The 14,574-nt window shown below is 41.1% G+C and overlaps 1 protein-coding gene across 2 annotated transcripts in view; it reads left to right on the top strand.

Annotated features, from left to right (window-relative positions):
- LOC124166581 (ribosomal protein S6 kinase alpha-5) overlaps positions 1-14,574 on the top strand; it is a 656,640-nt gene that overhangs the window by 502,856 nt on the left and 139,210 nt on the right. For both annotated transcript variants that reach the window (XM_046544149.1, XM_046544147.1), the window contains exon 2: positions 1,077-1,145. In XM_046544149.1, the coding sequence (XP_046400105.1) occupies positions 1,077-1,145 (69 nt within the window). The remainder of the gene's footprint in view (positions 1-1,076; positions 1,146-14,574) is intronic.

Here is a 14,574-nt window from a genome sequence, read left to right on the forward strand (position 1 = left end):
TTTAAAAACATACATCTACATACTGCCCCGCAAGCCTCCGTAATAGGCGTGTGGCAGGGGGTGTTAAGACTCCAGCCGTTTGCACATAAAAAAGAAATGCCTCAACGAAATTACGCTAGCATTAATTTAAGTCTTCATCTTGAGGGGGAAAACGAATGTAAATAATATAAACGATAAATAATGTAATATAAAGAATATAAATAATTCCAATATATACTGCACGGCGAAATATCTCTTTTAATTTATCGTTTCTGTCGGTTCTGGGAGTGTAGTTGGGTTCTGATATGATGTTCTCCTTAAAGATACCTATTTTCAATTTCCTCAAGCAATCTAAGCCTAGCGCGCAGCCTCCGAGTCTCTAGCGGCTCCTAGCCGAATTCGTTAAACATCGGTGTCACGCTTTCTGTACTACCGTAGCAGTTATTGACGAATCGCGCTATGCTGCGCAAAATATCCTCACGTGTCGCCGCATCTCAAAGACAACTATATCACCACTACTGTTGTTTTGGCCTTTCCTATGTCGCTCCTTCTTTTAGTTTTAGTAAATTTACGGAATTTAGTACTTGTTATTTATTGTCCACGACAAATTAAAAAACATAAACAATGGTAATAAAATTTTTTTAAAATGATAGCATCATTACTTTTTGCTATAAAAAAGAGAGAAAAAGAATACTAAATGAAATAATTAATTAAAAAACAGTTACCTATATGTGGACTTTCTGCATAATCATACCAATAATTTCAATGTATTTTTTGTAATTTTAAAATCAAAATTCATCAATTGTTTAGAATGTAAGTTTCTGCTGTGACAAACAATACACCACACTCACAACACAAACAAGTGTGCACAAGAAAAGTTGTTCTGTAACCTGGCTAGCTGTGGTAAACATGGTTTACCGGTAGAGAGGAAACGAGGCTTCGGCGCGCTATATGATGTGAATCTCTTGGTAAAACTGTATCTCCGCCATTGGTCTTGGAAATGGTACCCGCATATATTTAGAAGAACGATCGGTGGCGCTTTTCGCTTCGGTTTTTTTTTTCACTCGATAATCGTTTTCATTTTTTTCTCTTTGCAGTTAACTTCACTGGTCCTGGGAAGGTTGATATGTCCCACTTCGAGCTCCTGAAGGTGCTTGGAACTGGAGGTGAGTCCATTCTCTGTTTTATTTATTTTTTTACCACCAGCATTTTTTCACCGCATTTATAGGCCTGGTTACACGATACATTAACACGTACGGGTTAATGTCTAAATGTATGAACGTGTGAACGAACACAAAAATGCACCGTGTAACCAACCAACTTGTGCGAATGCATGAACGGAAAATAGAACCTGTTCTAATTTGGTTCATGCAGTCGTACATGTTCCGTTCCGGTCCACCAAAACCATTCACGCAAACGCACATTAACTTGTACGTGTTAATGTACCGTGTAACCAGGCCTTATGGCGTGGCTGCAGTTGACAAAGGTTCATTCCTGTGCGGTTTGATGCACGCGTGTTATTGTGGAATTATTTAACGTTATCTTTTCGTTTGCAAATTCGTTGCTATGCAGAAATTATTATTAGTCTCTATTCGTTGTACACAGATTTCTCACGTTTCTGCGTTACTTTTGGCAATAATGTAGTAGTTTAAAGTGCCTCCGCAACTTAATGATATATAATTGGAATAGATAAATTTAAACTCAAGGATATTTATACCTTTTCACCAGCAAAAATCATTTTTATAGAATAAAGTCTTACACTTTTATGAAATGATAAAGCATAAAGTTGAGGAAACATTTGTCCCTGTCTAACTACTACCAGTTTATTTCTCTTGCTTCTTATTCCTTCTAGTTTAAAAAAATGCTACCCATGGCTTCAGTGCTCTTGCATAGGTATTGCCATAAAATGGTGTTCTGGTGGAAACCTCGCCTTTTATCTTGGGGCAGCAAAAAGTCATCTTTGTATAAGTGAAGACCTTCTCGGCTGAACGCCTCTAGAGGTCATTGAATTAACATCCTCGACCTCGCAATTGTTTACTGTTGAGGTCACGCGATCAGACTGCTTCCTTCGAATCGTCGAATCTGGGCAAGGCGTTTTATGGCCATTGTTCTTGGTGCTTCGTGATAAGACGTGCTGATGCAGTTGCTTTCTTATACAGATTGTGAGTTCGCAGCAGTTTGTATAAATCTCTCATGCCCTGAGTGCTTTCTACATACTAACTTGATATACCCCGATAGACTTCTAGACTTACGTTTTTTTTAAGTAGACAATACATCGTGTTCTATGTGGGCTATTCGCACAGAACCTAAATCAGGCCGACAATATAATTTATTATGGTATGTGATCTTCCATATAATGTAGGTTTGCTTTGAAGAAGAACTGCTACCTCTGCTTTCACACGTGAGAGATATTCGTATCTCCCAATGTGATTTATATCTTTAGCTTGACTCGCGGCCTACCTCAACTGAGCATAATTACTAATCATCCATCTCGTAGGCTCACATTTTTTTTAATTTCCATGCTTCCGTGGTAGCTATAGTTGTATAGTAAGATATAGTTAAACATTCAAAGAATACGCTGCCGGAATAAAAACAAAAATCGCCATAAAGAAATCATGTCCAAGCGAAAAAAAAATAAAATAACTATTCTTTCTCTCTAGGAAAATTAAAATAAACAGCATTTTAAAAAGATGTACCTGCTAAAGTAATATCTTGCTCAACTATGTCGCTATTGAGATATCAGGATACAAACTAGGATTTTTTGAAAGAAATTTTAAAATTATAATTGCTCGTTTTAATTCCATTGAGAGTCAAAGAAAGGGGAACTTGTTTTTAAATATTTCACCGACGTGCTGACCGTTCTCTTCCATTTTCATATTTCTGTTCCCTCCATTTAATTGGCTTATATGGGACGGGACGACCTTTCGGAGGTGAAAGTCTGTGAGGGAATTCCCGTCTCCGAGCAAGAAATCTCTGGCCAGCATCTTCCCGAGTGAAAACACTTGAACTGGGGAGAGCGTCTCCACCGCGCGACGAAGTGTCATCTACATCTACATAATGCCCTGCGAGCCACCTCAAGGGTGTTTGGCAGGGGGTGATCAGTCGCCAGCATGCAAGTGGACTCGCGCATGTACACCGCAATCAATAATCATAAAAATGACACACATAAAAATGTTGCGCATAGTAACAAAATATCTTCGTTCGCCACCGGTTCAACTACCGACGTTTCGATGTCCGACTCGGCCATCGTCCTCAGGTCTGTGAGTGAACCCTTCTTGTTAGAAGTGTTCTGTGTGAAGTGTTCCCGACCCGGTGGCGATCCCGAGAACGTTCCACGAAGTCTATCCGCCGGGAAAGCACTAAATCTTTCTGTAACAAAATATACTTCCAAAGGAATTCAAAGGCAAACCTTGCTATAAAGCAACAAGCCACCTTGTAAAAGCAACCTCGTCAATCATGAAGGCAATATGCTTATGAAGCTAGAACATGCAAAACATGCTGTTTGAAATAGTAAGAAAATTCAGGAACATGCATTAAGTTATACATAAGTTAGTAGGCTAAACTGCAAGTAAACTTATCTATTATTAAGTACTTATTCTGCCGTTATAGTCTCTTATCTATCGTGGATAAAACAGCATTCTGAATCTATCTGTGCTACAGTCTATCTCTCTTATTTTATTTTTATGATTTGATCTACCGCAGTATGTTGGTGTTAATCTCGTTTAATAATAATTAATAATAGTTCGACGGGGTTTGCGCTGTTAATTATCCGGGGACAGGGAGTTTGCCTCCCGTACTGCTACGCTGGGTGTTTCCCTTCCTTGCTCTTGGGAAATGACCAGAAGTCGTCCTCCCTTTCCGGACTCCCCCACGATATCTTGAACCTGCCTTTTGTTGACTGGGCTTTTGCTCGGGACATTAAGAAGACGACCTTCCTCGTCCCAACAGCGTAGCACAACAAACGTCTCAATGTCATTCGAGTTCCGCAAAGTTGCGAAAGGAACCCATATCCCAGAGCGGGATTTCCGTGGGAAATGCCTTATCGTAAAAGGGCTCGCGGAAGAGAGGATTATGTTATAAGGGGTCTGCATCTACGTGTTAGAGGTACCGTGCAAGCCACCACCAGGGTGCATGGCAGGGGGTGGGGATGATTCCCCACCAGGCTTGGAGCATTCATCCTAGCCTTAATAGGCTACAGAACCGATATATTTAAGATGTCGTTTTTTCCGCGCACAATAAGGGACCATGGTACTTGCCATAGTTTAGCTCTAGGACTCGATCTAGGTGAAATAGGCTCTGCATGTGTGGTTTATAACTTATTGTATTTATTTATACTAACTATCTGTATACATTTCTTGGAATGTTATCGAACATGCATGAATCACTTACTACGCTAGCTTTTCGTTTTCTATAACTAACTAGTAGTTTTATTTGCATGGTAGCGTGTTCGTGTCCTTAGCACTCTCCTAGTTTTTGGTCTGACCGCACCATGCTGTCCTGTTTGCTTGGCCTGTGTTCGGCAAGCGAGCGAGCGCGCTAGTGATTAACTAGGATGAGTGCTGCATGCTTAGTGTGGTATCACCCCGTGCCATACACCCTGGTGGTGACATATACAGTACCTCGTAGATGTAGATGAATCAGAAACGCGCTCGTTCACTGAACTTAGGACAGCGATACGCGGTCAGACCAGAAGCATGGAGAGGGAAAAGGTGTGTACTTGGGGAACATGTAGAGACTCGTTTATCGTGCCTTCTTTCCCCGCGATTTTTGAGCTATGTTTCTAGTACTTAAGAATTGCTATGGGAGATGATTCCCTTGCACGGGGAATCTAAATATGGACCAACTGTTTTCCGGCCATTGCGCAAATCACTACGATAGCTAAATCACTTAATTAACGTTTATGTCGTGGAAAGTTATTCGGGAATTCCGATGGGTAAGGTTCAACTCCACCTCGGCCGACGTTTCGAACAACGAGTTGTCCGTCGTCATCATGGCATGATTACGATTGAAGAATCTCACCCCATGGGCGTACCCAGCGAGGGGTAGGGGGAGGCAGCTGCCCCCCTAGAAGCAAAAATCGGAAGTCTTTCGAAAATCGGAAGGCTGGCCCCCCACTAGATCATGGCTTGCCCCCCACTAGACCATGGCTTGCACCCCCTTAGACCATGGCTTTCCCCCTCCCTAGTTATGATCATGGGTATGCCATTGCCTCACGCGGTGGAATGCCCGAATAACCTTCCACGATTCTATACGCCGCACCGGGAAAGCCTGAGATCATTCTTCAACAGTTTATGGTTCGATTCCCGATTCAAGGGAAATTTCTCATTTCTCCGGCATTCACGGGGACGGTTATAAATACATCACAGAGTCCAAGTTGGCTTCCTCAGGTCGTTCAGGGTATATGGTAGAAGGTTTCAAGGTTTTTCAACGAACTTTCACTATGCTATTCAGATCTCCAAAAATGCAGGTGCTCTCCGCGATTTATTTCCACTCTCATTACTACCGAGTGCGGGTCCCACACGCCTACGGCATGCTCTGATAGATCATTTTGTCTGCCCAGAAAATGAGACCAAGGACTTAATTTGGATGTTTGAAGGTTTTTCAATGAAGGCTATTGACGTCATTTATCGTTAAATGGTTCTAGCGCCTGAGTTTTTATCGTGAATCAATCACCGATTGCTTTCCAAATTTTTTAAAAGTATTTAGGCTTCTAGTTTGGTAATTTCAAAGTTAAATAATAATGAAAATTGAAATCAGTTTATGCGATTTTTGACATTGTTTATTTTTGACGAGTGTGTCGATGTATATTTTATATTGTATAGCGTGATACAATATTTTCACAAGCTGATTTAATTATACCGGGACTAGCCACGGTGATAACTTCTACGGGAGTCACCCGCAATGCACAAATTGTGCGAAAATTTCCCACATGAGAAAATGACGCCTCGGTAGCTTAACTGGCTAAGGCACTCGACCGGAAATCGGGGAATCCGGGTTCGAATCCCGGTCAAGGCGAACGATTTTTTCCCTGTGGATTTTTCGCACATTTTCACAAGCCTCCAGGGGCGCAAGAAATTAGCCGGCGGGCTGCATGGACCCCGCGTTACTCTGATATCTTTTCCCATCTCCCACGAATTGAATACTTCTTCCATCGTCATCCTTGAGGGACCGACCAGCCCATGTTTTATGTGGCTGCGCGCGTCCCGGGGCGAACTTCAATGCCTGCGCCTTTTTTTCCCCCAGAGAGAGATAACCGAAGGATCATCGCCCTTTTCGACGCCGCCGAATTTAAACCTGTCTCCTCCCCCGAGCCTCCCCACCCCAAACCTCCTGTGAACCTCCCCTCCTATCCACCACTTCTGGTCATTGACTTCCCCCACACCGAGTCCCACCCCTCGGTGCCACAGCTTGGTAACGTGAGTGTGGTCTTTCCCAGTGTTACGGCAGTCTCCCGTGAGCTTCTTCCGTTCCTTACTCGTTAGGTGACCAATGGCCATTTAGGGGCTCGAAAGTTTCGTAATTTTGACGTCAAAAATGTCGAAGAATCCCATTAGAAAAGTTGAGAAGCATGTAGGTATGTAAAAGAATTGCATTATAGGTTATTTCCAAGTTCAGCCCTGGTAGATTCCTCCGAAATGCGGCGACTTCATATCATTAGAGGATTTCAAAGTACCCCCGAGTAGTTTGGCAAAGTGCATAGCGATCAATAAATCTATTTCTCGTATCCTAATTGTGTACTAAAGCTATCAATCTGTTCGCAAATAAAAATACGGACGCCAAAAATTTTTTGTACTTGAAAATGACCGCTATGGATCGAAACATGTCGTACCAAGAAAATAAATCAGTGGAAGTCAACGAAGTCGTCTTTTCATTTGTGAATATCAACTTCCACATAGTTGCGCCTGATACCACCTTGATGATCTGTTACTAGAATGCTTAATTGGAGATTTAATTAAATGTGAATGTTGCTTGCTAACCTACGTATCCCTTAATGCATGTTTCTTAATGTTCCTAGTATATCAAAAAACATTTTTTGCATATTCTGTCTTTATAGGCAGTTTGTCTTCATAAGTAGGATTTAGTTGATTATGTGTCATGTGTAGCAGACATGACGCGTAGTGCATGTTAGTGGAATTAAATGTTTATCTTCTGGAGCGTGTTGGTGATGGTTGCCAAACACCTTGTAGGTAACTTGCAGGGTAATATGTAGATTTAGATGTTTACCATTTCCCGATTGTGAGTCGCATTTGACTGGTGAAATAAAAAAGTTCCTCCCCGTTTAATCCCAAATCATCGTCCAACCAATATTCCATTGTATTCGACTTTTTGCCTAGATGGAATGAATGCTAGCCGGTGCTACCGAGTGGAAACTATAACGAGAGAATCTTGCGTAAACGGGGCGTCTGGACATCCCCTAATTGCTGTGGAGGACTCAGGGATGTTAGTACAAAAAGCGGAAGGTCTGTGGCCACACTACTTTTGCGCCTGCCTGCCGTGGACAGGTAGGTACTAGTTGGCTCACGACGCTCACTCAAAAATTCGCCTCAGTGGCTTAATCCGGCGGTTAGAGTGTGACGCTTTAGAATTGAAGCTCCGGTAATGACTGCGCGAGAAGGAAATTAGGTTCTTCGGGTTCGAAGTCGTCGTGGGAATAGGTGACTCGAGCATCGGGTAAACAAGGTTGCGAAATGGTAGGGAATGGCGTGAGAGGGAAGGGTAGACCGATATAGTCGTGGACTGATGTCATTTTGGAGGTTGTTGAGGGTTTTGGAGGAGTTCGAAGTGCAGGATAGCCAGCGCAAAGCGGTTCATTCCGGAGTTGATGGGTGAAAAGCATGGCCTTGCATTGTGGAGAGAAGTAAAGAAAATTCTAGTTTAGTGGGGATATCGCTGGTGATGAAGCCATATCATAGTGCTTTTATCAGTAGGTCCATGCATTTTTGATTGGATTGTAATGGAAAAAGTATTTATTTGAAGCTAAAAGTCTTACTTTCGCTTCATAAAAGACTCTATGAAGCGAATGTTGGACTAATTAGATATTTCTTCCTATCAACTTCTAGGGCGACACATTAATCAAAATAATGCTTGTTAAAACTGTCACCTAATTATAATTCGTACCCGCGTGTGGCCGTGATCCCTTGGGAAGCAGACGAGGAGTATACTTAGTATTATACTTTATGTGTTAGACTGCTTTATGTAATCTTTTGGTGGCTGTAAAGGAGAGACTCCGTGGCTCATTTTTACAGAATGAGCGTCGTTTCTGTTTTTTTAGGTTTCTGTCCAACGCGGTTTTGAATGAACAAAAACGTGGGTGGCTTCCTCAATATGGCCTCCTGCGAATTTTTTCGTGTTTTCGGCTCTTTCCAGTTCTTTGTGACCGAATAATGTAGTCAGTTATTGTTTACGTTTGATGCGGAAGAGCCGAAAATAAGAAACCTCTAGAGTAGCGAAAGTGTTGCGCCACAAATTCCACTAATAATCCCTTTTTCGGTGTACCAAATGCGGGAATTATAATGTTGGTTGTGGCGTCAGCGCGGCCTTGTAAATTGGTGAGGCTTCTCCTATTTTTGTGTCCATTCTTTGCTGGAAGAGGACTCGAGTTTTTGCGACGCCGAACGTTGAACGTAGAGGGTTTCAATAACTCATGGTTATTAGGAATGAATGGCTTTTTTACCGCATGAGTAGCGATTGGTATTGGATGTAATTACCATCCTCTGATGGTCATCAATTCACTGTGAGCGTCCCCCTTGCTTTTCTTCCTCTTACAAAATGAGATAAAAATTCGAGTCAAGCTTCGTACTTATTTTTTGCGCACTGCACAATTTTGATTTCCTGGCAAATATTACCCTAAACTCTATTGGTGTATCAAAATGAAAACACACAATTTTCAATATAGGTATGTATGTACCACAATTTATTGAACTATTTCAATTCCGACTCAAGCTTGAATGGAAATGTATCATTTATCGGTGAAGATGTTAGATTTGAACCTTAAAATTGCATGGTAGGAAGAAAATTACTTTGCTTTTCTACAAAACACATACTTTATTGCCGACTAGTTTCGGTACACTGTACCATTTTCAAGACTAGTGAAATGGTACAGTGTATCGAAACTAGTCGGCAATAAAGTGTGTGTTTTGTAGAAAAGCAAATTAATTTTCTTCCAACCATATAATGGAATCCTACAAAGTAAAGGCCTCAACAATTCATTGCTTAAAATTGCAGTACAACTTATCCTAGGTGAAAAATGTATTTGTAATTAAACTGCGTTACGTGCACTACAGATTGTCTTTACCATTCGATTTTTAAAATGCCACGTGTATACTTTTGTAGCCACCTAATTTACTACAGCCAGGTACAATCAATGGTGGATCCAGGACAGGGAAAATGGGGTATTACGATTCTATCTAGTATAAATTGGATACCCAGCGGGGGGCTATCGCCCCCTTTAGCTCCTCTCTCGAACTACCACTGGATTGTAACCTACCAAAAGTGATTAAAATAGGCCCTAAGTTTAGAAATAATTTTTATTTCGATTCGTTTAAGTAGATAATATATTGGAAAATATAATTAATTAATATTTTATCTAGTGTTTGTTTCGACCCAATCTACAGCCCCCTTAGATCCACCACTGGGTACAATGAAGGTGATGATTTTAAATCACTTCAATCCGTTTGAATACTCGTAATTCCGAGCATAGTACGTACACGGCTAAACTATTTCCAACGCTTCGAAATACGGCACTCCAATGTTAACGTAATAGTATCCTCCTCATCTCACCTGGCAGATATCCCAGCGTCCTTATTTACTATGATGATTGCAGTATTGTGCCATAATAGACCTTGAGATATCATTTTTTTGTGACTGCAGTGGAGACCGATTGTGTCCCTGGAAATGACGTGTGTTTCGGACTGGCAATTTTATTTTCGAGGTCCCTCCTCGCAGGCTCAAGGCGGGGAGTGATTTCCTCTTTATTTTTTTTCATTTGATTCACATAATGAGTTTGCCATTTTCGTGCATTTCCTGCATGAAAAATTCTATGGAAACCCTGCTGTCTCTTCTGTCTTACGAATCCATGTTTTTTTCTTTTCTTCTCCGTAATGCTTACGACGGAGAGTGAGAGAGTTGTGTAGATACTCGCGATACATAATAAAAAAAAGTTATTTATATGTGAAGCGAGGTTGGCAAACTGCGAGTTTAATGTGCCGTTTTTTTTTACTGTCCTCCATTTTTTTCACGGTAATATCTCGCATATAATGGCCGCATCGCAATCATTCTGTCTGATGACGAAGACGGATTCGCGTTCCATCTTGTTTTCGCTTTGAAGTTACATTCGTCCGTGGTGAAGAAAAGTTCCTGTTCGCGCATTTTTATTACCATTATTATGTATATTGTTGTTTTTTGGATTGCGCGACGAACCACTAATGCGTTTGTTTCTCGCTTGATGTTTTATGGCATTCCTAGGATCCCTACTCTCTCCAAGATATCTTGTAAACAATATTGAATGATACCTATGAAGATAGAAGATGCAAAAAATTGTGTGAAAAATATTAAGAAATTTCATAAAGATGCATAGATGAATACATAAATTAGTAGGCTACACTACAAGTCAACTAACCTATTATTATTGAGGGAGAAATGTCCATATTTTCCCAAGGACTGAAATCCAGCATTGATCAATAACCGGGCCTTTTCGACATCAATTCATTTCGAGGATTTCGTCGTATTGAAATCAGTAGACCGTGTCTTTATTACTTAGTCCTTAATGCTAGGTTTTCGTGCCGCTTCTCTCTCTTCTAAAGAACGCGGTTCCGATAGCCTCATGTCGTGCGTTTGAGCAATAGCAGGCGTAATCTGTACCTCGTAGACGACCGTTTAAGGCCATCAAGGCACGGAAACGACTGATTTAGTGGCAACAGACGGAAAATCCATGGATTGACGCGAAGATAAGCCGGTTGCCGATTGTCGAGTCCAGAGGGAAGGTATGTGAGACCTCATCGTCTTTCGGACAGATTGACCGTTGTGTGATGGCTAGACTTAGGTTGAAGGAGAGCAGATTTAAGGTTGTTCAGTTCGTACGAGGCGTCTTTTATTTAATTTATTGTCAATAATAAAATAAAGACTCTCCACGATTATGAAATTTATTCCCGACCCTGGTCTCATTGTCGTTAAATCTTCTTCAAGGTCCAAAATGGTTTGATTTGTATCACTTTGTACCTTGAAGGTGATGCAGCAACATGGAAACCTAGGTCTGGAATAATTTTATCCCTGAATAAAATGCAATTGTTAATTTCAATATGGAAAAATTCCACTCCATCACGGTTGGATATTTGGATTTTATTAATGTAGAATTCATTCCCGAAACGTGTTATTGAATATGTAGCAATTATATGGTAGAATATTTTGTATCACTCACTCATTCAGAGATTCAAGGTTGGTTTGGTTTGATGAGGGTAGAGCTCTCCCCAGACTATTTCGTTTCCTTGAACCTCAGGCTATTTTCCTTGACACGTTAGTGCATATATTCCGCCGATATTTCGCTCGCCTTATAAGCTGTCTTTCATCTCGTCAAATTAATCATACTCTCGAAGTTAATTACCCCGTAATAATTGTACATGTCATTGACGCCCGGTTACTTCTATGTTTTATAGTTATCAACAGTTTTCCTTGTTAGATATTTTCCTTGAATTTCATTTATTTCCCCAATCCTTGAGATGATCGTATAACGACTGGGTCGTCCACATGGTGCTCGCTTATTGATTGTTCAAGGCCTCAAGGCGTAGGGGATAGATAATACTCGTTGTGACTTGTTCTTCCCTGCCTTGCTACCGTTCAACCTTTCCAACGTGCACCTCTGTTGTTGGATATTCTACACCTGCATCTACATAATACCCCGCAAGCCGTCTAAAAGGTGTGTGGCAGGGGGTGAAAGGACATCAGCCGTTTACAAATAAAAAGGAAATGTCTAAGGAAATTACGGCTAGCATCTATTTAAGTCCTTTATGGTACGGGGGAAAAACGAATTCCCATATCTATCCGTTCGACTAAATTTTTCTCTTAATTTATCGCTTCTGTCGGACCTGAAAATATAGTGGGGCTCTAATATTATGTTCTCCGTGACACATAGATATCCATTCTCATGCTACGCATACATTGACTTCTACTACTTCTATACATATATTGAGAAATAAGTGTTTTGCAAGTCGCTATTTCTTTACAGTATTGTTGAGCAGGGAGTGTTTTTAATAAGTTTTCAGTGCACACGTGGAGTACCGATTTTACATTCTGAACAATTTCAGCAATTTGAAATTTTCTTGTCATTACATTTTATTTGGTCGTTTATATCACCTCAAGCAAGATATACTAACTAAGATCATTTCCTCTCCAAAACATCTTTTGTATTGTCCTCCATTTTTATTTTGTGTGCAAGATTATTGAATAAGAATACTAAGAGTATTGAATTACGTTTATCAGTCTCTTGACTATTGTAGTTGTTTATAAATTGCGTCCGATATGAAATGATAAAGAAAGGTTGATAATTTCAGCAACGTATTTTATTGGATAATATGAATGATAATGTTCAAATGTCGCTCAAGTGGTGATAAAGTGATTAGCCTTTTAGTATGTACACTTTTATTTCTTTTTACCTTCTGAAATGAGGGTTTTCGTCGTACCGGACTTTTTTAAAAGTGTGGTCCCTCCCTCCTCGTTGTCGCCTAGATTTCTCTTTCCTTTTCTTTTTTTTTAGTGGTTCTAAGCGTGGGGGAAGTCTGGCCGTGCGATTTTGTCTAGCCTTTGGCCGTTATAGCACTCGTCTAAGAGCTCTTTCCTACTCCCTGGGGTCGTGTACAGCGGGACTGAATCGCTGCGCCGTAGTCTACCCCCTACCCCCCACTTGGGTGAATTCTCTCCCGTTTGTCGCTGTTACCAGGCGACCTCAAACTTCGCCCCTTACGACTGACTCTTCCGGCCGCCCGACCTTGCCGGTATCCTAGCAGGTCATCTTTACTTCGTTTCCTCTTATTTACGCTTACTCGAGTGCGTACCCAGGATCAAAACTAGTGGGGTGCAAGCCGTGGTCGTTCACGTTGTAGCACAGAAAAGCTTAAGGGAACCATTCTTTAAAAAAAAAAAATTGTATCAGCGCTTTATTATTTTTGAAAAATTATTTGCTCGACAAAATATTTTTATTTTATATCACTTTTCTTGGATGTAAAGAAAATTTTATCAAAACTTTCTCTATGCACTAAATTTACTTTGGCTTCTAGAGGGGGGGGGCAGCTGCCCCCCGCTGGGTACGCTTGCCTACTTCTTCAAGTGATACGTTTATTACGAACGCCAACATACTTCGGCAGATCATATCATGTAAATAAATTAACGATAGAGGTCGCACAGCTATGAAACAAATTTTACATGGCTGAAGTATGTCCCGGTGAACGTTAGGAACAAATTCAAAGCTTTTGCTCATAGGAATGGTTCCTTCAATTCTCTCGTCTGGCTAGGCAGCGGTTGTTCCTAAAAATCAGTTCCCAGGTATCCTTGGTATAGGTTCCAAAAATGAATACTCTCTAGGTTTGGGTTTTAACGAGCACTCTTCGTGGGAAATGACATCGACACCTAATGCTGACGATCACTCAGTGAAACCCACCGTGCGATTCTTTGGTTCCAGTATATATTTTTACCTTTATGTTTGGCGGATAATATTAACTGAAAAAGAATTTACGATAGCTTTTTATGAGGCTTCTATATTTGCAGCGGATCCGTCAACTTGGGGTAATCGTCCTTCATTTTCGTTGCCTTTCTCGACTGGCTGCACTTCCAGACGTCAAGTCTGTAATTACCCGTATTTAATGATTTTGAGTGGATAATGACTGTACGCCCTGTTTTCGGGAATACGAGAGTAGGAAGTGGAGTCCCAATTTTATTCGCACCTGTTTAAGAACGAAGATCCTTCGTCCGGAAATAATGTTAAGTCGACATACGATGGAACGGAAGCGATTTCACTTGCGTTTCGGTTTCAGAGACCGAATGATTCAACCCCCTCCCAAAATCTTCGTAAAATACGGTAGTAAGCATACCCCTCCCAACTGGACACCCCCCCGAAATGTACATCTTCTCTCGAAATGTACCCCCCTTCCCGATGTCTACGCCCTGAAGTCTGTTGTGTCTTAACTCTTTTTTTTTCTCCGACGAATCCTCCCTAGGCCTCCATAGGACTCACTCATAGGCAGTGGCGGATATATGAGGGGGTATAGCCCCCCATAAATACCCCTTGGGTATCCAATTTGCACTAGATGTAATGCACTGGTAATTTTTTTCGGACCACCGCTACTGCTGGGAGGTTATCCCCCACTCAGCCCCCCTTGTCCCTATCTTGGATCCGCCACTGCTGTGCATTCTTTAATGAATGTTTCTGAATTTTCATAGTATTTCTAACGGCTTGTTTTAGCTTCATAGGCAGATTGCCTTCATAAATAGTTGGCAAGTTTTTCCTTTGCATGAATGTGGAATAATATTTTGTTGGTATGCGTAACATTTTTATGGCCGTGTGGTGTGCATGAGGAGATCCTCTTGCATGCTGCATCCTGGCAATTG

Source organism: Ischnura elegans, chromosome 10 (assembly GCF_921293095.1).
Source record: "Ischnura elegans chromosome 10, ioIscEleg1.1, whole genome shotgun sequence".
Lineage (NCBI taxonomy): Eukaryota > Metazoa > Arthropoda > Insecta > Odonata > Coenagrionidae > Ischnura > Ischnura elegans.